The 23320-nt window shown below is 40.2% G+C and overlaps 1 protein-coding gene across 4 annotated transcripts in view; it reads right to left on the reverse strand.

Moving 5' to 3' along the window:
- Positions 1-23320, reverse strand: part of SDK1 (sidekick cell adhesion molecule 1) — a 431815-nt gene that overhangs the window by 82721 nt on the left and 325774 nt on the right. For all 4 annotated transcript variants that reach the window (XM_076350553.1, XM_076350555.1, XM_076350556.1 and 1 more), the window contains 7 exons: positions 22592-22783; positions 20649-20770; positions 12234-12343; positions 9787-9937; positions 7621-7858; positions 1685-1800; positions 1218-1407 (listed from right to left, as the gene is read on the reverse strand). In XM_076350553.1, coding sequence (XP_076206668.1) covers positions 1218-1407; positions 1685-1800; positions 7621-7858; positions 9787-9937; positions 12234-12343; positions 20649-20770; positions 22592-22783 — 1119 coding nt within the window. The remainder of the gene's footprint in view (positions 1-1217; positions 1408-1684; positions 1801-7620; positions 7859-9786; positions 9938-12233; positions 12344-20648; positions 20771-22591; positions 22784-23320) is intronic.

Below are 23320 nucleotides of genomic sequence, written 5' to 3' on the forward strand. Positions count from 1 at the left end.
TAAGGAGGGAACTGCTATAATGGGGTTATCTGAAACAAGCAGTTTTAAATATTTCTCATTATAGGCCAATATGTACATTTCAGTGAGTGCTTTTTCGCTCCCTGCAGAGTTCTGCTAACAGTAATTTCTCTTTGTTTCCTTTCAAAGAAAAGCGAAGTCCCCACACAGGCAGCGTGCTGAGAAAATGGCTAAAAAGATGTCCGGGAGCTGCTGTCCCCTGTTCCTGTCCTCGTTCCTATCCCTGCATGCTCTTATTCCTTCCCCGCACTCCGTAGAAAATGCCTTGTTAAGCCAGAAGTCTGAATGAGTTTTCAGCCCAACCAAATTACCTTAATGAAGTTGCTTGTAGAAACCAATGTTTATTCCATTGCTATTGAAAAGATTTTGATGAAAAAAGAGACTTTTTTTTGTGTGTTCCTCTTCATTGGGAGTAATAAACAGAAGCCTCTCACACTGATACTAACCTTCATTTAATACTGAAAAGGTAGTGAAACTAAAAGTAAATTGAGCATCTGCAAAGCCAAAAATATTTTAAGAGTTGAACTACATTTCTGTAAAACCCCATCACAGCAGGAATGCTCCCACCACACCGACGTGTTCAGAGAGCACCGGGGCGAGAGGCTCGCTTGGGTCCCTTGAACACAAACCGCACTCGGGAGTCCCTGAGCTCAGGGGAAGCACTGGAGGCAGTTGCAAAAGGCAGCTGGTATGATCATCTTCCAGGGTCTTACTCTTTTGGGAAAAAACTGAGAATGGATTACTGAAGTTGCAAATTCCATCTCTCTCCTTCAGTCCAATCAGACACAGATTTGTTTATTGCTTTCAATTGCAGCACTCTTTTTTTTTTATTAGAGCATGACTGAACTTCAACGGGAATTTATAATTGGGCTCTAAAAAATTGTCTTCAACAGAAATTGGCTACACTGAGCTTCAGAGTACAATTTTAGAAGTTTCTTTCCTCTTCATCAGCTGCAGGGAAAGAAGAATGGGAGACTCTGGTTTTCTGTGTTTTCGCCAAATCCTCAGCCCGTGACCAATGGAATAGTGCTGAGTTATACTAGGTAGGGACCAAGTCCTTTAGGTTCAAAGTTGGAAAGAAAAAAGAAATTCAAAGAGCTTTAGTTTGGGCTGTCATCTACACTTGCATCACGAGAAGAAAGCAGTGTTAAAAGGTTGGGTCAAATAAGACACTTATTTTGGTAACCTTTAAAACTTACCATCATCCTTGGTTCTTTCTATAACTGCAGGAAAGCTGGGGACTCCATCTCCGATACGGGTGAATGCCAATACCTGGATCTCATAGAGCACGTATTTCCGCAAGCCAGACAGCAGGAAAGACTGAGTGTGGTTACCTCTTACTATTTGGCTCTTTGGTTCAGAGTCTAAATCTTTTGCTTTGAAAAGTATCTGCAGAATAAACGTATATGAAACATAGAAAGAACAAGATTGTTGCATGAGGACTGAAGAGAGGGGGCCGCATTTTAGATTCCTCCTTTTCACAAAATATAAAATGAGATGATATTCACTAGTCACCCCTTTCAAAACCAGCACGCTTCCTATATCTTCTCCAGCTGATTTATGAATAATATAAACATCCAGCAGGTGAATAGTAAATAACAAATGCAAAAACACATCCAGGTAATGCACTAAAAAAATAAGTAAGCATGAAACTCCAGTTGCATACCTTGTAACCCAGGACGAGACCGTTCTGCTCGGACTCAGGGACCGCGGTCCATGTCAGAAGGATCTGGGTTGAACTCACGGCTTCAGCAGAGACATTCTCAGGAGGAGCAGAGGGAACTGGAATCACACGGCATAGCCAAGAGCAGAAATAGGTAAGGCATGCTACATAATTTTGCCCCATCTCCCTATCTGCTTGGGATTGTTCCAGGATCCCATAGAAGAGTATTCAAATCCAAAAGGACTGGAATAGGTTCTAAACAATCCCTTTTTCTCTTGTATTCATTCTACATCATCTTTATATTTCAGCCTGCTTCGCAATTTCTTGCCAGTTCATCTCAGAAATCACAAAGTTTGTAAAGAGCTAAACATTTAATATTAATCAGTGTCTTCAGATAGACAGTAAATATAGACAGATATGAATTAATTTCAGGTTCTATATATTTGCCATAATTAGAATCAAGTTTAAATTGCTGGACTTCTACAGAAGTCTATCTCTTAGTATTTCTTTCCCATACATTTTATTTCCCTATGCCAAAAGCCAGAAATCTTTATGAATGGGAGTTTATCTTACAGTCTGATCTGTAACAAGAAGTTTTACGCCACCCTGGCTTCCTATATTATCTGAAAGGAAATTATAGCATCTTGTCTAGAGTTAGCAATAATTTCAACCGCTGGATTGCACTCCCAGTTCAGTCAGAAGTTCTTTAACCTCTAAGCCTTTTGATTATGTGATAGTGCTCAACATTTGCAACACATCAATTAGAGACGGATACATTAACACAAGGTGTATTTTCAGGGACCGATACGGTGTAAATGAAAGATATGCCTATTTCATTTATGTTGCAAAATTGGCTCTTATGAAGCCAGAAACATCATTAGAACTGATGGCACAGGAACACTGTAATTTTCTCTGACTCGAGAGAAGAGCAAACTTGCATTTTCTCATGACATTAAAACTCTAACCGCTGCAGAACCACCACACAACTGCAGGCTTTTGTAGGCAAGCTTAATAGCACGCCGTGTTACGCAAGCAGAATTTGAGGCTATTTTTAAGAGTTCACATTTTATGCTGCCCTTTTGCATTTTTTTTGCCTGTGGCATTTCCAACATCTGAAGGGTACAATCTTTTCTAAAGCATGATACACCTGTCAGACCTCAAGAGAACATTTCACCAAGTTATGTTACACAAGCATTTATGGACAGTAAGGCTTGATTAGGTCCCTGAATATATTACAAAAAGGAGCACAAATCTCTGCCAAAAATAATGCTTTCCTGGCTGTCCGAATGAAAGAACAGATCTGCTGTTTTGAAGGCGAGCTCCTGAAGCTCCTAGCAACATGAACGAGATAATGAGTATGACACCAGAATTAATATAAATTGGAAAAAAACCCACAAAAAATCCCACCCCCCACCCTTGTGCACTCAAGGTTAACTGCAGAGATAGTCATTTCTGAAACAATTTCCCTGTTACCAATTATTCGGGACATGAGAAAGAGCACCATCACACAACACTGCAGCAGACTAAAATCCAATTTTTTTCCCCTCCAACCCTGAAGTGCCTTTTTTTTTTTTTTTTTAAATCTTCTCCTAGATTTATCCCCCACAAGGATATAATTAAGTTAAAGGAAAAAAGATTGCCAGGAGCCATGAATGTCTTTGGATAGCTGCCATAACTTTATCTGTAGATCTTCACAAAGAGCTTCTCTCACATGAATCACTTCTGGAGAGAGAAAGGGTGGAGGTGGGTCGCAGGAAACCAGAATACGTAGAGGAAAGCAGCCCTTTCCAGCCACATTTATTTTTATTTTATCTGGTTTGAAGCCTTTCAAGAGAGAAAAAGTTTCTTTATTTTACAAATATTTCTTTTCCTCTTTGATCAGCAGCCACGAGATTTCCCGAATTCACAAAAGGTGGAGGCTGTGCCCGGGCTGGCCCTGCGTGCATGCCTGCTTTGAGGTGTGTGTACGATCACGCTGCTGGCAGGGGGACTCGAAAGCTAACAAAGGAGAGAATGGTCTATCTGAAGATTTATTAGCCCAGACTCCTCTTAATTCCCAGTGACAGCCAGAGCAGCAACGTACCCTCTCGCTGGAAAGGAATCTAAGCCCAGTGCCTAAATGGTAAAAATACTTGTGTTAATTGAGCGTGCTTTAATTCTCCAGTTCTCATATTAGTGTTGAGAATTTTATTCTAATATGGATGTATGAATTCAGGACCTGCAAGTGATACTATGGATCTTACTGTTGCCAGCCTTTTATCAAGTAATAGACTTTGATTGACCCTTTACGAATGAATTGAAACTTAACCTTCATTTCTCCGACCCCTCTCCTCTCTCAGAATATCCTGATTGAAAGAAATTACAGTTTGCTAAGACTAATTAGTGGCTTGAGTGAGGCATACAGATCCCCCTTTCCTCTGCAAGCTCCCTTTTCTAATGCTGGTTTCCTCAACCATTGCACTGAAGACTTTATTATAAGCTCCAAAGCCGAGTTCTCATTAGTAACCCACAAGAACAGTACAGAAGCCAAGCAACAGTGTCCAAAAAAATCTCAGAGCTTTAATGAAATGAACCGGAAATACCGAAACTAAATGATGAGCTAATCCAGCAAACTGCCAGCTGCATGATGTACTTTAGAAGATCAAACGTAGGAAATTACAGAGTTACTGGCACTTTGCACTGGAACTTCAATAAGAACTCAGGTTTTTAAGGTTATCTGTGTTGGCATCTAAGATCACGCATCCTCTTTCTACATCTGGCATAGCCCTATTTGATATGCAGCAAATGATGCTGGTTTATGTCTCTAACTGGGCCAAAAGCAGCTTTTAATAAGCTAGCCTGTATTCTGGCTTTCTAAGAAAGTTAGATAGTGGGATGCAGTGGTGTCGTCCACTTTTGCAGCTCATCTTAGCTGAACATCCATCATTGTTTTTTGAAACTAAAAATTAAGCTGGCATATTGTACATCTGCCATCAATTAAGAAGTGCAAATTTAGAGCAAGGTTCACAACAAAAGTAGCATAGCTGCAGTACACAACCATTTTGCCCATAAAATTGGATACCGCAGGCCAAATTCTCAGCTTGTATAAACTGACAAATCCCCGCAGTGACATTGGACCACATCTGAATTATCAAGCAATGATTTATCACACCACAGTAACTGCTTCATGAAGGTCAGCCTCTGAAACATCAAGAGATTGATCCTTGCCATAGATATGTGACCATGCTTGTAGAGTAGCTGATTTTGTAAGACAAGTATATACATTCATGTAGCTGAATATTAGGAGCCCAGAAATATTGAGGCACTGAGTTAGCTGTATTTGAGATGAATTGTTTGAAAATAAGAGGGTTTATATTTAAAAGGAAGCAGCCTTGTCAAGGTTGTTCTAATACATCAGAGGTCTTCACATTTTCTTGCTTTCTCTATATTGTACCTACTATCATTTTCAATTTATTGAGTGGAAACTGAGCTTGTTACTCTGCAGTTATTTTACACTGTAAAATGTAATGAGTTATTTAATTTCTAACATTACAAAAACATTTTTGGATTAATAAAACTTGTCCTGTTTAAAAATCCTAATTCATCCCCCTCCATCTTCAGCTGCTTGAAACCTTACCCCAGATTTTCATTTTAGGGTTTCCCAACTGTTGTCTAAGCCCGGGTTACCAAACCCTGCAGCATTATTTATTCTCTCATAGTTTCTTTAGTTTCAAGATGTTTTATACTCAAGAGCTTCAGAAACCGGAGAGAACCTGTAAAGGCATGCTCCTTTATTGTTAGCATGTGTGCTCAGATACTGGTGACATGATCACACATCCTAGAATAAACAGAAGTGTTGAAGTACAGCTTTATTTTTAATGAAGATTTTGGACTCCAGTGGCCATACTGTCAATTAGATACCACGAGCTGATTTAGTGCCTGGGCTCTGACTTCTTAGGCTGCTTGGACAGTGTAAAACACAGAACCGTGAGTTCTGCCAATGAGCCCCCATGTGATCCTGGCCAAGCCACCTCTGGCCAGCTGTGAGGGATGTTTACAACCTGCAGCACCAGGCAAAACCAACTTCCCTAAGTCTCTGTATCTACAAAATGGAAAAAGAAATGTTTAGGACATCTGCTTTTAAAGTACTTTGAAAACATAAGCGTTAAATAGAATTTTTCCCATAGTTCAGAAGACAGACCTAAAAACGCTTTGACCTCTCTCTCTGGCTTTGGATATCTTTTATTTGCATTTTAACCCTGTTTGTGCATACAGGTTAATTGCAGATTCCCTGAAGTTCTCTCACACAGCTTGCCGCTATACCCGCACTTCTTGTATATTCTAAATCTAGGAAGATACAGCCAAAAGTCTGAGCCCTGACTTGCTCTATTCAAGAAATCAGATGTTAGTATCAAAGCAAACACATAAAAATAACAAATGAGTCATTATGGCCTAGATCACAGCTTTGTGTTATTCTGCGCGCCTCCTACGATCAGTTTCAAGTCAACCTTCTTTTAATACTGCAAAAGAAAAAGCCAAATACACACGTAACCTCTGATCTTTAGACGCTGAGCAAGAGCACTATAATCCTAAGGTTTTATGAAATCACTTAATCTTAGTATTTACTACATTTCAAAAGAAGTGTTTGAAGAGCAGCAGAAGGGAGAAAGTGGAGAATGCGGTATCTTTTTATTATGATACAGAACACTTCAAAACTATTTTGTCTGGGTCATGCTATCTCTAACTCCAGCACAAGCATGCCTTGTTTAAAATACCTCTGGCAATAGCTTTCCAATTACTACTTCCCAAAAAGCAACACTTTAATGGAGGGGGATGGCTTTGTTTAGCCTCTCCTTGGCTAGTTCAAAAGACAGTTATCTGAACCGGCAGACCAAATCCTGCCACGTACAGCACGTTCACGCTTCACACCAAGTAACGCTGCGTGGTACAGAGTGCACAGGCATGCATATGTGTGTCTATAAGTGTAGGGTACGCATAGAATTAAATTCCAAAATATTTTTAATGGAGAAAAATAGGGGGAAAAAGAAAAAAAAATCAGTGTTGAACCTTGCATAAATACAGGTCACAGAGCTTTTATTATTAAACTTTAAACCATATACGCCATCCATTTTCTTATTCACTTGCAATATAAATTTTAATTTATCAGGTGCATGTGGGGTAGGTTTGGAAATATGTTTTGTGAAATTTCACAGCTGGAAAGCAGCTTTTCAAGATCTGTCTTTACTGTTGCTACTGTGCTCACAGTCATTTACTGTTGCCCGAGATTGAGAGTTTGCTTCTGATATTTGAAGTCTCTATGCTAGTGAGGACAAATCAGCTAGACAGCACAGTACTTGTGCTCCAGGTCTATATGCAGGTTATGTCTATATGCAGGTTATGTCTACAGAGCCTTGCACACACAAATTTAGAAGGCAGCTTTGAAAATGTGTCATCAAAAGCTCAGATAATTATTTTCTTCCTATACGGGTAATCAGCTTTCTAAAATAACTTGTGCCCTTTTAGCAATATTTGGTGCTTGAAATTAAATTTCAGATAACCACAACTGTGAGAAAATCAATGGCAATGGGGTACTGGGGAGGGAGAGGAAGCATGAGAGACCTGCTCGGCCAGAGGAGGCTGTACGCAAGCTGCTTCTGCTGTCCGTACTGCTGCCAAACGAGGGCAGGAATGGGGAGAGGTTGTTTTGTTTGCTTTAAATAAATAACCTGCAGGTTTATGCATGAAAGCAGGGTAGGAATAAAATAAACAAACAACTCCCTCAAATGTCTACATATCTTTTTGCCTTCAGTGCACCCAGAGATTGTGGTTTTTTCTTTCATTTTAGATTTAATGCATTAACAAGCAAAAAAATGAAAAACAAAACCAAACTGAACAAAAGGGCAGAAAATGCTGAAGTTCTCAGATGTCTCCTTCACAGCAGACATGGTGTTTTGACTCACCGGACTCCCGTGTGCGCCCTCTCACTACTTCGCTCCATGGTCCTGCCCCAATGGCATTGAAAGCCTGGATCTGCAGTTCATACTCCGTCCACTCCTCCAGATCTTCAATCGTGTACTCTCTTTCCAATCGGTCGTTAATAACCTTCACCAAGGTGGGAGACTGCAGATCCACACGCCAGAACTTGATCCTGTACCCCACTGACTCTGGATTGCCGTTATACTGCGTGTCGGGGAGGGGCTGGCAAATGACACAAAGAAAAGCACCATGTTCCTATACAGAACAAACCGCCAGGGCTTTCCAGACTATGTACCAAGGCTGTCTGGACTCATGTAAAGCCATAGGAAGGCAAAAAAGATGGAGAGGTTGATTTTTGGTTTTATTTATGTTTCACGATCTCTAAATTTCTGTGTTGCTTGAAGTTTTCCTTTAATTTTTACCTTAATTTTGAATCAAATAGATATGCTCACAGAACTGTGCCATTTGCTGTGGGTGTATCAACAGAGATGATATGAATACAATATATTTCAGAGCTTTGTGATTAATTATGGAAATGAATGATAAATTGCTGAAGCATATGACAAATTCATTTATCGTACACTTTTTACTTTTTTTACTGACTCTTTGCCTACTCATTTATCAGCAGAGATTTATTCTAGTATTCTAACTCCCCAAGCAATTTCAGAGATTAAAATATGAAATAATTAGCCTACTTCATGAAGTTTAGAGTTTTTCCCCGTAAAACTAACTATATGGTGCCATGGATGGCTGAGATTCTGTTCTGAATCACTGGGAAAGTTTGATACACATTAACATTTCACAGCTTAGAAGACAGTATCCCCCAGGCAAACAGGGCTAGAAACGTGGCCCTTATTCTGTAAGGAAGGAAGGAATTCCCAGCTCCCAGGGGGGGGACAGATTCACCTGCAGGTCTTGGAAAAAAAAAAGATTAAATGCTTTCAAATACTGATGTTATTAAGCGTGAAAAAGGTATGTCAGGTCACTTTTAGCTGTGGCTGTTGCTCCTCCTGAACCCTGCACAGTTTGACTCATGATAACCAGGCTTCCAGGTAGCACAGCAAGGAAACACAATCTTAAAAAGGTTTTAAAGTCTCTTAAAATAACCTTGAGTTAATTTTGATGCAAGATATGTAGGTCTGGATATAGTACCAAAGGTTTAACAACACGGGCATGTTATTCACGCGGTAAAGTCACGAGTGAGTTACGTGGGTCCTATCAAATGAACTGCAATGGCTTTTCTATGGATACTGAGGTGACACCTTCAAGTTTGATGTTTCGGTCTTTCAAGGTTCAGAGTTCAGTGCAGCGTCCCACTGAGAAACTGGGACTATTCCTTTCTGACGGGAGAAAAACCCTCTTGTTTCTCGGCTGATTTTGACTTCCAGCCATAATGAGTTTATGCATGGAAAAGCTAACATTTGGGCAAAAGGAAACCTGTGCTTCATCAACTTCACACCACAGTAACCCCAGTGGAAAATTCTGCCTAACAGGGGAGAAGAAAAACCATTCTGGAGCAGGTTTATTGCCAAGTAAATCCCAATGTGGCAACTCTGCAGATAACAGACAGTCAAAGGGGCACAACAATGTCATCAATCACTGTATCTTCGCAATTAATAATTTCTTTCTATGTTTTATCACATAACTCCACACCATTTCACATAAATATAATCTTCCTACAGGAGTGTAATGTGCAAACTTTGCTGCCTCTGAACCACAGCTGTTCAGTACCTGCAGGATGATTGCCAGTGGCCAGTGTGCACTTTCCGGGGACTGTTTTGTACAAAGCAAACAACTGAGCCCTAGGAAACTGCAACTTGGCTCAAGTATATTATATTCCTGTCCCACATGTTGACCCAGACTGTGGAACTACAGAGTCTCAAAAGCCAAGGTTTTACACACAGGCATATATTCCCCTGATGAAGTGGCAGAAGTAGTGGCAGTAGGCAATTTAAGTGATTAATAAGGCACTTAAGCTAAGTCTCAGATTTGCAACCATTCTGAAAAAGGAAATAATTTTGCTGTTACTCCTTACACCAAATGCAAGGAAAAAGCATTCCTGAGTGCTGGCCTGAATCCCTGGGAAGCAGCCGCATCCCAAGCACCGGCACCCGCCTGCCCTCCGCCCCCGTTCCTCCTCGCCAGCTCACCACCCATCGCAGCCACAGGCTGGTCTCGCTGGCCGTGCGCACGGTGACGCTCCCGGGGGCAACATCTGGTGGAGCCTGCAGCGTCTGGATGACACGGGAGGGCTGGCTGAGCGGGCTGGGGCCCACCACGTTCACCTGCCGCATCCGGAACCTGGAGCGGAGGAAAGATGCGGCGCATGCTGTAACAGCTCAGTGAGCGGTACCTCTCTTTCCAGAACAGGGAAAAGAGAGAAAAATACAAATTAGGTCTTTCTAAATGTTCCACAAAGGTAGTTGCATGCAGGTCCCCTTTGTATTCACTGCTGAATGCTTTAGGGTAACCGCTTTCAGATACTCCCAGGTATTAAAAACATGAAAATGAGATTAGCTTAGGGTCTATTAGAAACTCAGGTATTTGTGTGAGAAATTTATGTTAATTATTCCAAGTCTGATGAGCTTCTGCTAGCAGTAAGTGATTTTTCTCTTGCGATGCTTGTACAATACATTCAGAAAGGTATTAAAATATCAAACTTCAGATATTCTCATTCCCTGTCAATATAAAAAAATATACTAGTGATAACATTTCCCCTCAATTACTGGTTGAAAGAAGCTGATTTATCCCCGTGCTGCATTTTCAGCCTTCCTGCACAAGAAAGATTAAGTTATTTAATATGGATATGCGTCTTTAAAAAAATACCCTGTCTGCTTGAAACCATCTCTTCTACAATAGAAGACCCTATTGGGTCACAAAAGGTTTAGAGAAATCTTTTTTTCAGGAAGCACAAAATAATTAAGACATGCTGTACATTTCAGATACTCTCACCCGTCACAAGCAATTAGAGGTATCCAGCGCTTGCACATAAATACATGACCTGTTCATACTAAACACTTAATGTTTGGACATAATGACTGAGCTCGGAAAAAGGGTGAGCTAGTCAACAGAGCAGTGTTTATTTATCCACTCCGTTTTCCCTAGGAAATGCATTAAAGGAGACATTAAACAAACACTGTCCTTGATTTGACTCTCAAACATTGGCACAAAATATAGAAAAGAAGCTGGCCGCTAAAGATGCGGTCTGATAATTAGCTCTCGTGATGTATTTCTTCAGTGGGCAATGACTAAAGGTGACTAGAGGACCACAAATCCATTTGGCAACAACTTTCTAGGTTTCAAAAAATTATATAAAATTGCTCTACACTGAAACAAAACCAACAAAAAAGCTCATATCTGTGTATGCATGAAAGAAAAAAAACTAGGCAAAATTCAAGGAGCTGCTTTAGTCTACAAATTATGATGAAAAAGATCAGAGGAGAACTGGAAGCGTGACAGGTGCCAGTGCCAAGCAGCATAACTGCACCTGCTAGGTGTGCAAGTCTTTCTTATTTTGCACGGACACTGAACATTGAACTCTGGTACAACCTGCACTTTACTGTTCACCTCTGCCTTTTCAGCTTTAAGGATCCCCCTATCTGAGAGCAAAATCTTCTCAACCTGAAGATAGTTTTCCTAAACCTCTGCACCAGAAAGCTCTGCTCAAGTTCAGAAATTTTCAGAGAGCTTTTAAGTAAAATGTTTAGCTCTTGAGGATGGGGTGTAAAACACTTCGGCGGAGAGTTTGTGCGAAATTCAGTATGTTCCCAGACTTCTGACTAAGGGAAGAAAATTAGCGTACCAGCACTGAATTAGTTTTAAAGGTATATGAGCTTTACTTGGTTACACCTACTACTAGCTCACAACAGCACCTGGGCTAGCTAAAAGGCCCTTCAGCCAGGACAAAACAGACAAGTTTCTAGTAAGCCGATTTAACACTTGCCACTGTATGTCCTTGCAACCAGCCTTTACATTAGCAAGCTATTTCATGGAAGTATTTTTCATTAGGATTGAGTACCTCAAATTCTCAAATCTTGTCTATACTAAAGCAACGCATCACTTGAATGGAATTGATTTAAAAATCAATCTCGTTTAACTGGGGTGTACCCATAATGTAGATTCACTTCAATCAGTTTAAGCATTGCATATATCTATTAAGCTCAACTTGGTAAATTCTTATAAACAAAGGTTTCATTTAACTGATGTTACCAAATTAAGCTAAATCAATAAAACGATGTTTAAACCGATGTAAATATGTAATTACAAGTTTACACCAGTTTAACTACAATTGATTTGTCACTGACTGGTGTTACACCGGTGCACCCTTTAGATGAGGGGAGTCACAGGGTACCAGTTACTCATAAAAGCACTTCACTGTGCGCTTGGATTTCCTTTTTAACGTTAGAACTGTATTGTACGTAAATTGCAATTAACAATATCAGACAAGGAATTTTAAGTATAAACTATGAAAACAGCCAACCTTTTCCCTTCTGCTCAGATTATAACACACAGCCAGCTGTTTCTGATTAGGAAAGCTGTTCCATGCTGCTATTTACTCATTTTTTTCATGCTGCAGCTAATTACCTGCTGTTCTTACCTGTAATGGGTGTAAGGAGTAAGGTTCGGTACCTCCAGCATCTGAGCGTCAGGTTCATTCTCCACCTCACAAAGACTCACCCACTCTTCTTCATCACCCAGTACCCCAACCTGTACATGGGAAAGGTAAGAAGGAATACAAAGCAGACTATATACATGCATGTATATATATATAAAAAGAATTATATATGTAATCTCTTTTTCAATGTGTATCATCACAGCAGTGGAAGGACAAATGCTTTTAAATACATATTATCCAGTTAATATTCATTTTTATATGACAACACACTAGTTATTTGTAAAGCGACAACACAGCCAAGTTAGCCAAATTTCCTTGTACCTGTTGGGACTTCACTGGGATCCTCTGATAAGATCTATTCCAGAAAAACACCATGAGAGTGCTAATACCCTGTTCAATCTCACTGCCACAATACAAAAGTATCAAATAGTAATATAACAAAATGAAAAACAGCCTTGGTAATAACTCGCAGGAACTGATGCATACTAATAAGTCTCAATGGAGGCAAAATGCCACAGAAATGAAGACAGAGAAACAAGGATAAAGTCAAACAACAAAAGTGTTTTAACCTCATCTGCTGCTCTGCATTTAGACCAGACTTTTGCATGTGCAATCCTTTGTATTAGTCAATCACAACATGTTGCCCAACATAGTCCCTCAGCTACGGCAGCGTTAGAAGGGACAAAACGGTGATGAGAATTGAGAGCATTACTTTCTATACAGCTTTCTGGAGATAAAATGAAGATGCATCAGGACTTAAAAGGAAGTCAACAAGGCATGATAGAAAGGCCAGAGTCTGACCTGGGACCCTGGAAGATGGCAGCATCAGTAGGCAGGGTTGTGCATTCTTACGAGCAGTAGAAGTGTGGACAAGGAGACAGAAGAGAGGTGATAGATGGCTGGGCTTCACTTTGGAGATTCACAAGTGCTGAAACACAGGGGATCTTAGACAAGACTCCCTGATGCAATTCCCTAGCACCGTGCACATTTACTCTGGTGTTTCAACCCTACCACAAAGGACAGTACCTGTAGTCCAATTCCCTCACCCTACCCTGGTATCCATAATCACAGGCTGAGGGATATTAGAGGGTACATAGGCAGCTACTCCCTTCAGCATCTATTTACAGACTTAATATCCGTGAAGATGCCTAAACCTTTTTTAACCTACTGACACTATCTACTCCCACAGACTGCTGTGGCAACAAATTCTAGAAGCTCACGACCCACTGTGTAAAGAGCTATTTCCTTTAATCTTTTTTAAACAGATCCCTTAAGAGTTCCGTGTATTAGTTACAGCCATAGACACTGTCAAAGCACTCGATAGGCAACGTAGCCCAAAGTATCTAGCATATCCCACGTACTTCAAATAGAAAATTAGGTTTCATTCACTCTTTCTTTTTTTTCCCTTCAGGAGAAGCAGCCTGATTTATTTATCGATGTTTTAGTTCTTCGTTCACCCAGGAGTTGATGCGCTGCATATTTATGTTTGTGCATGAAGAAATGACACAAGGAAAATTAGGCCGAAGAAATAAGTTCTGCATTGCACCGTGAAAAGAATCCTCTGTGATCTTCCTAGCAGAAGACTGCTTTCATGGAGGGACATGGTTGCACAGGTCTTGATGGGTCTTTCAGTTTTGATGGTTATCAAGGACAGCGACACACACCAAACCACCTATAAAATAGATGTCAGTGAAGATTATGGGCCTTTTAAAATTCCCAGTCCCAACTGAGCTCCATAAATTTTAGTAAAGTCCATGGATGCAGAAGCTTAAGGGAAGCAAGTCGAGACAGGTCTGCATGGTAAAACAGAACAGCCTTAAACTGAACCCAGAGAGCAAAGAAATGATAAAGAGAATTTTTAAAAAAAAACCTACATGAACAAAGAAAGGAAGAGAGGGTTGATTTCAGTCAAGGAAACGTAGAACACTTTATTAAGAGAGGTTTTGATTAATACTGTAGAAAGTCTACAGTAAATGCTTATTTTTGCAAAATTCCTTGCTCTTAACAGCATCACCTCAAAGTGCTGCAGCAATTGTATAGCAACAATCCACAGTGCTTTGGAAGCTGCGAATAATCTCCAGTAGTTAGTCGTCTTTTTGTATTCTAAGAACAGTGAGAGCTTTTTAAAATATTTCTTGCATAGCAAACAACAACAACAAAAAAGACACCACAGGTTTCAATCGTTCTGCAGCAGCAGGCAGGTCATTAATACACATTAAGGACCACATGGTTCAGACCCAGAGGCCCACAGGGCTGTGAACAATTGACATTGACTCAAGCTTGAGAGGTGTCCAAAACCCCCCGCCTGTTTTGCAGGTAGGCATTTACCAGCTGGCTGCAAAGGTGGAAATATTAAGGATCTTTTACTGACTGAGAAGCAGCAAAAGCTTCTATGCGCCCAGGACTACGGCAAGCCCCTCGAAAGCTATCCCAAGACGACAGCTTTCTGGTTCTGAATGCTCTCCCTGCTAGGAATGATGGGTGCAGCCTAGGAGGAAATGGCAGATGCCAACCAAGCCCAGCAAGTTAGCTGTTCCCAAGCTCAGGATCCAGCTGGTAAACAGGTGGCCGCTACCTCTTTTGGGAGGTGGGGGATCCTGGGCAAACAGCAGCACAGACAGTCCCAATTAACCACTTTCGGACTAATTTGCTGCCAAAAGGTAATGACAGAGAGGCAGCAAGAAAACCAACCACAGGTATAATACTGTGATTCAGCAAAAGATTTTAAGGAAAATAGATCGGGAACTTGCTTTAGTTAGAATAATAGCTTGTAACGTTCCCAGGATCTGATGCCAGCATTTGGAAAACTAACTCAAAGGGCTAGATCTTCTGCTGAAATCAGTAGCATAATTTAAGTGTGCTTCTTTTGTGGGGATTTTTTTCAAAGTAAGAGGATTGAAGGGTGAATGGCTGTAGAGTAGCTTGGAGAACAGCCTGGGGACTTCTGCGGCCAAGCAATTCTAGGTCACTACTACTCAAAACAAGTTTCACTTATTTAGCAGCAATCTCAGAAATGAGTCTTGGAAGACAACCTTCAGTGATGGACTTCTATATTTTTAACTTCCGCAAGATCTGTAGTGGATTCCAAGTTTCAGGCTCTTGAAGGAAAAGGAAATTATTTTTGCTGAAACGCTCTCATGTCAGATCAGAGGAAAAGTATCAGTTTCAAGAATCGGAGTACAAAGGGATTCCCACGGGGCAGAAAGAACTACGGTCAGTGGTAAGGATAAGAGAGTCCTTTGAGGGGCAAGAGAGTCCACTATGAGCCACTCTGCATAAAATAAAGTTCATTTGGAGGCTTCTTTCTTGCAGCTGTTTTTTGGATAACAGTGTATGCAAACTTCAAAAAAGGATTATGTTTGTTGACAGACGCACACATATTCATGTGTGCATTGTTTTAGGAGGCAGATGAGAACACCAACTGCTTTTCTGTTACCGTCGGCATAAAAACTGCTTAAGAAACGCAGTCTGCATCTTAACAGTTCTCTGTACAACAGGGCCACAATCCCCAGGAGGCCCCAGGACTGCCACAATAAAAACACCTATGTCCACCAAGACACTTCATACGATTCTCAATAACGATCAGCCATCACAACTTAGCACATATTCATTCCTGTCTCTCAGCTGTTCCCAAGGCATTACATTCAATAAAAGGGCATATTCATTTATTATTACAGAAATGAGACAGTATAAAATAATATTGGAAGTTATGTCAGAACCCTTTACTTCTCTATGCATTAGTTTCTCTACTTCTAAAAAGGAAACGTTACATATTTTATAAAGTGACAACATTTTCTGATGGAGTGCACTGTATGAGCAAAGTTGCAGAATTTTGACTTAAAAGAAACCAAAAATAATTAAAATTTGGAATGAAAAAAGTTTGCTGTGATATGTTGTATAAAACAGTAATGCTTCCAAAATTTTGAACAGTTATGAAGTACTAACTGCAGGAAAGGAAAACACAGTGTTTCTGTACATTATAGCGGTACCCTGTGTTCTACTATAGCTCAAGATATGTCAGAGTTTTCATTATAGACGTCCATAACTCTCACATTTGAAATCACTTTGGGAGAAATTCGGTTCACAGGATGTCAGCCTGGGTGCAATTTTTTTTCCTACAAAATCCTTAAATTGATGCAGCCATTTTTGATTTAAAGATTGGCAAAGGCATAAAATTGTCAGAGTTTCAGACACTTTATTTACCAGCTCCGAAATAAAAACGACACCAAGAGAATCACCTCGTACAATGGATGAATCCTATCTGGGTCACTGACTTAACCCACAAAACCAGATAAATTCATGGTTAAAGTTACAACGTCTTTCCCAACTCACAGCTTTACAAGGGAATACAGCGATAATACTTTAAAGGTTTTACTACTTTGAAACTCTGTTACCGCTCACCATGATATTCATACGAAATCTCTCTAAAAACAGCAGAAAGGCTTTAAGCAAAAACTCTCTATAGTAGCCCATATACCCATGGCTCCATGACTTGCGATCTCTCTTCGTAAGTGGCCTTCAGCTGTTTCACAGGTCTTCTGCTGTGTGCATAACAACATTCATCACCAGAAAAACATGCCGAACTCGGCAGAAGTTAGCCCAGCTTTTCTAATCAGCCACTGGAAAGCTTGATGCTGTGGACCGAGCACCTATCAAGGCATAGTCATGATGGTGTCATTTTACGTACTTCTCCTGACAAAACCCCAGGAAAAATCCAGTACGAGAAAAATGAGCTGGAACTGGACTGCAGCAGATAGAGAGCACAAACACGAAACCACATGAACAACAGCAGGGATTCAGTGCCATTCGTGGTTGCAAATTGCCAGAAAAAATGTCTACAATATATACTCTAACTGCATCTGAGAGTACAGGATGATTGGAAGGATTTACTGAAATTCTTTGGGGATGAACATGTTACCTGTGAGTGTCAATGCCACAAGGCAGTTACTGCTGGTCCTTCTCAACAAGTGTCAGCAGAACCTTTATATTACATTAGACCCTATTCTCTTTAGATTACACCGTACGTAATGGAAAAACAATATTAGAAATATTTTTTAAATGGCATTGGTACTTTTTTGTAGTTCTCTGTTTGGAATCTAGTTTCCTCCAGTCCTCTGAGTCTAGATGGAAAGATGGAAAAGAAATAGCCTAGTGGTTTTTAAGAAATCCCTTCAGAAGTACAGAATGTAGCCTCACTAGAAACACAGAAATGGGATTTTTAACGCTTGATATTTCAGTACCTACCAACACTAAAACCTTAAAGACCTGATTCTCCTCACGTTCATTGACATAATTGAGAATTAGTTCCACGGTGGCTCCCGTGAATTTACACCCCAGCACAAAAAGCAGAAGCCAAGACCAGATGTACAAAATTTCACGTCAACTGGAATTCCCAGCTGTGCGTTTCATCTAAATTGTTCATGAAGTATCAGGCTTCAAAAATGGTACTTAGCCAAAATGGAATACTTGGAACGTTTTCTGGACCTGCCCTTATCAAGGAAGCTTTGTGCCACATAAAGGAACAAAGAAGAAAAACGTGTTGGTGGCAGCTTATGTGTGTGAATATAAAATAGTTTGTCTGTAAGGACTCAGACATTCAGAGTAAAGGGTATATTCCCAGCAGAGATGGAAGAGAAGACACAATATACGAGGGATGCCCAATGCAAAGCTATCACCCAGCTATACAGAGGGGGACACAGATGAAGTGCATGACAGTACCATGTATTTGTTGGTCATGCTTTGTCATGAACCCACCGACAGCAGAAGTACAGCCCAGAGGGAACAGACCTGTGTGGGGACATTGAGCTAGTTCTCCTCCTTCCAGGAGAGACGATGCTGTACAAGGTCTTAGTAAACTGCAACATATTTTTTCCCAAGCTATTATCTGTTTTCAGCTACTCTGCACCTTGTTGCAAACTTTCAGAAAGGCTAATGTTCAAAAAATTTGCAAATGGATGGAGAAGTAGTCCCTGTACCTGCTTGGACAGAATATTCTCTAATTCAACTGATTAATCGAAGAGTACACTAGAAGATATAGATTAGTGTTTTATAGTTAAATGTGATCCTATCACTCCATAATACCACCTGTTTTAAAATCATAGCATGCAAAACCATGCCTTAAGTGGCTTTTAATTTAGTGCTAAGGCATGAAACACTTAACAGGGCTATTAAAAGCTGTACACGGGCCAGTGAATGAAAGACACAGAAGGAAAAAATCCTCCCTATATTTCTGTTTAGAAAATACTGTTGTAGGTTGGGTATAACCACCGCCCTTCAATCTAACATAGTCCTAAGGAACAATTATGGTTGTCTATGCTAAAATACAGATGCTGCAACACTAGTCCACATCCCAGCACAGACATATCACTGCTTAGAACAGACTACGTGAAAGGCATAAGTGAACACCGGGGTGTCACTGACAGCTGTTTTGTGAAAGCTTGTGTGTCTTTAAAAGGTAGGCAGAAAAACCCGTGAAGTCCAGAGGGCAGGTCCGCAGCAGCTTAGGTCCAAGTCAGGACAGATGCATTCCTGCCCTCACCTCTGCTCCACTACCATGTTCTCATCCCCTTCCCTTGCGATGGTGCTCTTCTGATCACACACACAGCCTGTGCAGGGAGTTGATCTGTCTGAAACTCATTTGTTCTTGGGCTGGATGGGCAAGCTCTTGTGGCAGCTCTAGGTATGGTCAGTGCATGCAGAAAGCAGGAGTAAGAAAGTCTTGGTAAGAGTGATGGGATGAGGAGAGGGAACGGGAGCAGGACAATGAGAACTCTGGTTTAGATTGGCTAAAGGTGCTGTGAAATGGCACTTTAAGAGTGAAAGAGTTTGAGTGAAGTACTGGCAGAAAGGGGCTGTGAACAAAGGATTATTTGCAGCTGTCAACCTGGAAACAGGATTTGCTATATCCTTAAGGAGTCTACAATGTCTCTGCATACCTGAAAAGATTTTTGTTAATAATGTGAGCAAGAATTTTTTTTTTTTTTTTAATTAAATCCCCTTGCAATAACATTTCCTGTGCCAAAGCTAAACAAGTGATGTATGGTGCAGAAGAAAATTGCAGGGTAGCTGTGGTGAAAAGCACTGCCCAGACTCCACAAAGACTTTGGCTGTGCTCCTTCCCCAAATGGAGCAAATATTCCTGGATCCAGGATCTATCAGAACCACTAACCCCTTGACTTTTCTAGCAACGCATGAGATGTTGATGAGGGTTTGTGAACAAGAAAGATCCTCCTTCCCTCCCTTCACACCAAGAACCCTTCAACCACTATTTGTACCCAGGGCTCTTCAAGGATGCAGATGAACTTCATGGTAATTATTATTGCAGTTTTAAAGCATTCAAATTTATTTCACTTCAGTGGCGTTCTGCAAGTCACAGAATTAACAAATTCCTAGCAATATCAATGTGGTGCTCCAGCACAAAAATGCTTCTCGGAATGTGCCGAGCCACCATATTATAGGATTTCAGTGTTTAATTCCGTAACATGCAATAATGTGTATGTAAACGGTACAAAATGTACCAACTTGTTCACAACAATTTCATTACCAAGTGAAGTGATTGTATCAACATGTCTAAGTGGTGACGGTGATTTAAGAAGTCCAACATTTGGTCTTAAAAACAGATTATATTATTTATAAAGATCTGTGGGTGGAAAGGAAGAAGCAAAGCTCATCTGTCAGGAGAACAAATGAGGAATATATAACTCCTCCAAGGCATAATGACAGCAGAAAGAGGGATATTGTTTAAAGCTGATGAAGAAGAGAATTCATCCTATTCATATCTAGAGGCCTGGACAGAAAACCTCAGTATATTCCATTACAAGACAGAAAAATACACTCAATCTCATGAATAATGGTATCTTTACTGTTCAGTGCAATTCTTCCTAGACTTCTGACTGCATGAGATAATAATTCCAGATTTGCACCTGGTTTGAAAATACAACTAACAGAACCTAAACGCAGGTTTCAAATCCTTTTTTAAATAAATGCATGGACTGAAGCTCTGCTGTATGTGTTGCTTATGATGCATCTGGTGTTCTTCCGAACATAAGCAAAGCTGCTTTACAAAAATCCATGTGAATTATTTGAAGATAAACATTCTCGCATATATATATTTTATATATATATATAATATTTTTCTTTTGTTCCTGTGAACAGAAGTTACAGCATTCATATGACCCTTTTCTCACTGGCTACCGCACAGACATTTCTCAGCTAAGCCTCTCGAGCTCCCTTGCATTCCAACCTTTCCAGGACCCCCTGAAGAGCTACCACCAGGCCATTTACTGAAGAGCTTTGATCCAAAGTTAAACAAAAACTGTAATCCAAACAGCAATTCACTATTTAGACCCTTTTTAACTCCCCAGAAACTTCATTAAAAGCTTTTTGTCAGGGATGTACCTGGCCTTCGACTATCCACTTGGAGATGGAGGTTTTGCCATCGTACCCTGGCCGGAACTGAAGCGTGGCAGAGCGAGGGCTGATGTTGGAAATCACCAGGTTGGATGGAGCACCTGGAAGTTCTGAAGAAATAGAAACGTAAATGAGAGGTGGAAACGCTCTTCGTCTAGGGCCCAGAAACACAGGTTGACATTCAGTGTTTCAGCATATAAAATACCTTGGTAACAATTATAATAGAGCAAATAGCTGCGGTTTGGGTTTGGTTTTTTTTTTTGGCGGAGTATTACATACAGCATTACAATTTCTGCTGCTCGGAGCATGCACCACATTTTTACAGATCAAACGAGAAAAGAAAGAGCCCATCCACAGAATTACAGCTACTATTTCAGAGAAGTTGCGTAACTAACAAAGCATGGTGGCTCAGGGGGGAAGGTAATTCCTAGCTCCAGATCTGCCAGTCACTTGCCAAGTCACCTAATTCCACCGTACTTCTGTTTCTCCAGAATTAAATGACAATAATTTTTACTTACTTCTTAAAGTACATATAACTTTAATATATTAACAACAGAAAAAGACTCAAATTTTGGGGTAGCGTATGGGGAAGGTTTTGTGATTCTTATATAGACCTATAATAGATGGGTTTTAAAGGGCACTTCTGATGCCTGAATAAAGTGGATGAAGTTTTTTTAAATTTCTGTTGCAAATAAAGAGGGTGACCTTCTACAGGGAAAAGTCTGCAGCCCCAATCAGATCTTTGCCTCACATTAGTCAAGCTTACAGAGGCATTTACATTTTTAATATTATCTGAATTATCAACAAAAGCAAGCCCAGAAAAGAGATTAAATACAGATTGTTTAGAAAAAATTCCCAATAGTACCTGCATTCGTAAGTAATGAAAATTAGTATTATAATCAGTAATCATTCATAATGTTGTACTATGTGCAAACGCAACAGGCAAAAAGTGGGCAGCTTTTTGGCCTATATTTCACGTGTGCATGAATACACAATATTTCTTGATTCTTACTTCACATTTGGGGGAAATATGATCAATAAACTAACCCTGACCAAGTAGGATAATGCTGTTATCTGGCTAACAACAGGGAGCATGGCATTGATCTACTCTACAGAGTGCCACAATTACCTATGGTTAGGGAAAAGAAAGGGGTGCATATTTCAAGACATACAGAAAAGTTCAAAAATACCGGAAAAGGGAAAAACTGGATTACTGTCAGTGATGTACACTAACTGCTCCACTTTGGAAAATTCTACTTGTATAACCTATAAGTTAACTGAAACTGCTTGTTGGAGGTAAGAATTGCCTTTTTAATTTGCTTTCTATACTGGATGAGGGAGAGTGCAGAATTTTAAAAACAAGATGCAAAAAGGCGACATTTCCGGGTGCCCAAACGGTAACTCAGACAATGCAGTACCTCCCCCCAAATCTTTCTCAGGCCACAACTCCCAAGTCTTGTAAATAAGATTTTAGTTTCATTAGACAAATGTCCTCTCATAGGTGACATAAGCTACACTACTTATAAATGGAAAAACTTTTCCCTTTTAACAGCATCCAGACTCTATTTTTGCCCCAAAGCAACACTTTTTTAATCGATTCAGGCTTCATTCTCATGTTACTTTGTAAATGCCAAGAGATTCTGTATTGTATCCACTTTATTACTTTGTCCAGTCCTTCTGCCGTCCCTACAACTTTTTTTGTATTTGTATTAAACAGCCTCAACTTTCTGGTAATTTTAAATTGCAAGTGTGTTCATGTTAAGGCTTTCAACTGTTCTAAAAATTAAATTTAAATTATGCGGTAAAGAATTCTAAAGCTTTATAAATAAAACTATTTTTATTATTACTGAACTGAAGTAATTTGTGATCTTTGGAACATGGAAACACGAAGAATCAGCCCATTTTAATTTGTTTCATGGAGTTTTACCAACCTGGGGGCACACCAGAAGAGATGGTGGAGGACGTGACCCATCCGCTCCCTTTTGCGGTCACAGCTGCCACCTCAATTGTGTAGGTGGTGAGAGATGACAGCCCCGTGATCTTGTACTCCAGCGTTGTGTTGGGTAGCGTACGGGCAAGACGAGATTCATTCCTGCCATACACCTCCCAGGAGATCTGATACCCTGAAAAACAGTTACACAGAAGTCAGGGGGCCGTAGCGGTGGTGGGGTCTAGTTTTTCTTCTAAAGCACAGTTATACAATAACCCAGAGACTGGTAAGTTCCTGCTTCTGCAAGATTTGCTTGTGGTCAATGGTGGTATGACTTGTTTCCTACTCTACTCCATTATGGTCACCTTTTATAAGCAGAAAAAAAAAAGTTGAAGTGAACACTGGCTAAAATAACAATATTAGAAAAATACTTGGGTATTTCCAATAAACAATTGATGTCGGTACCCCATGGGGTATCACCTGCCCATCAGACTACAGATGGGGGCAGATATGGAGCCCCAACAGTTTGTCTCTTTTTCTATGACTACACAGTGCTAGCTATGAAATGGCTAGGAAACCTGGGGATAATCTCGCAAAGGGGTGGACTTTCCTTTTGTGAACTCTACGAAGCAAATAGGAAGAAACACTAGAAAACATAACATCTTCTCACCAGCTAGAATATCTAATTAAAAATCTATATGTGCTTAGTAGGGCTACTCCCTTTCCAGGC

This window comes from Aptenodytes patagonicus, chromosome 13 (genome assembly GCF_965638725.1).
Source record: "Aptenodytes patagonicus chromosome 13, bAptPat1.pri.cur, whole genome shotgun sequence".
NCBI lineage: Eukaryota > Metazoa > Chordata > Aves > Sphenisciformes > Spheniscidae > Aptenodytes > Aptenodytes patagonicus.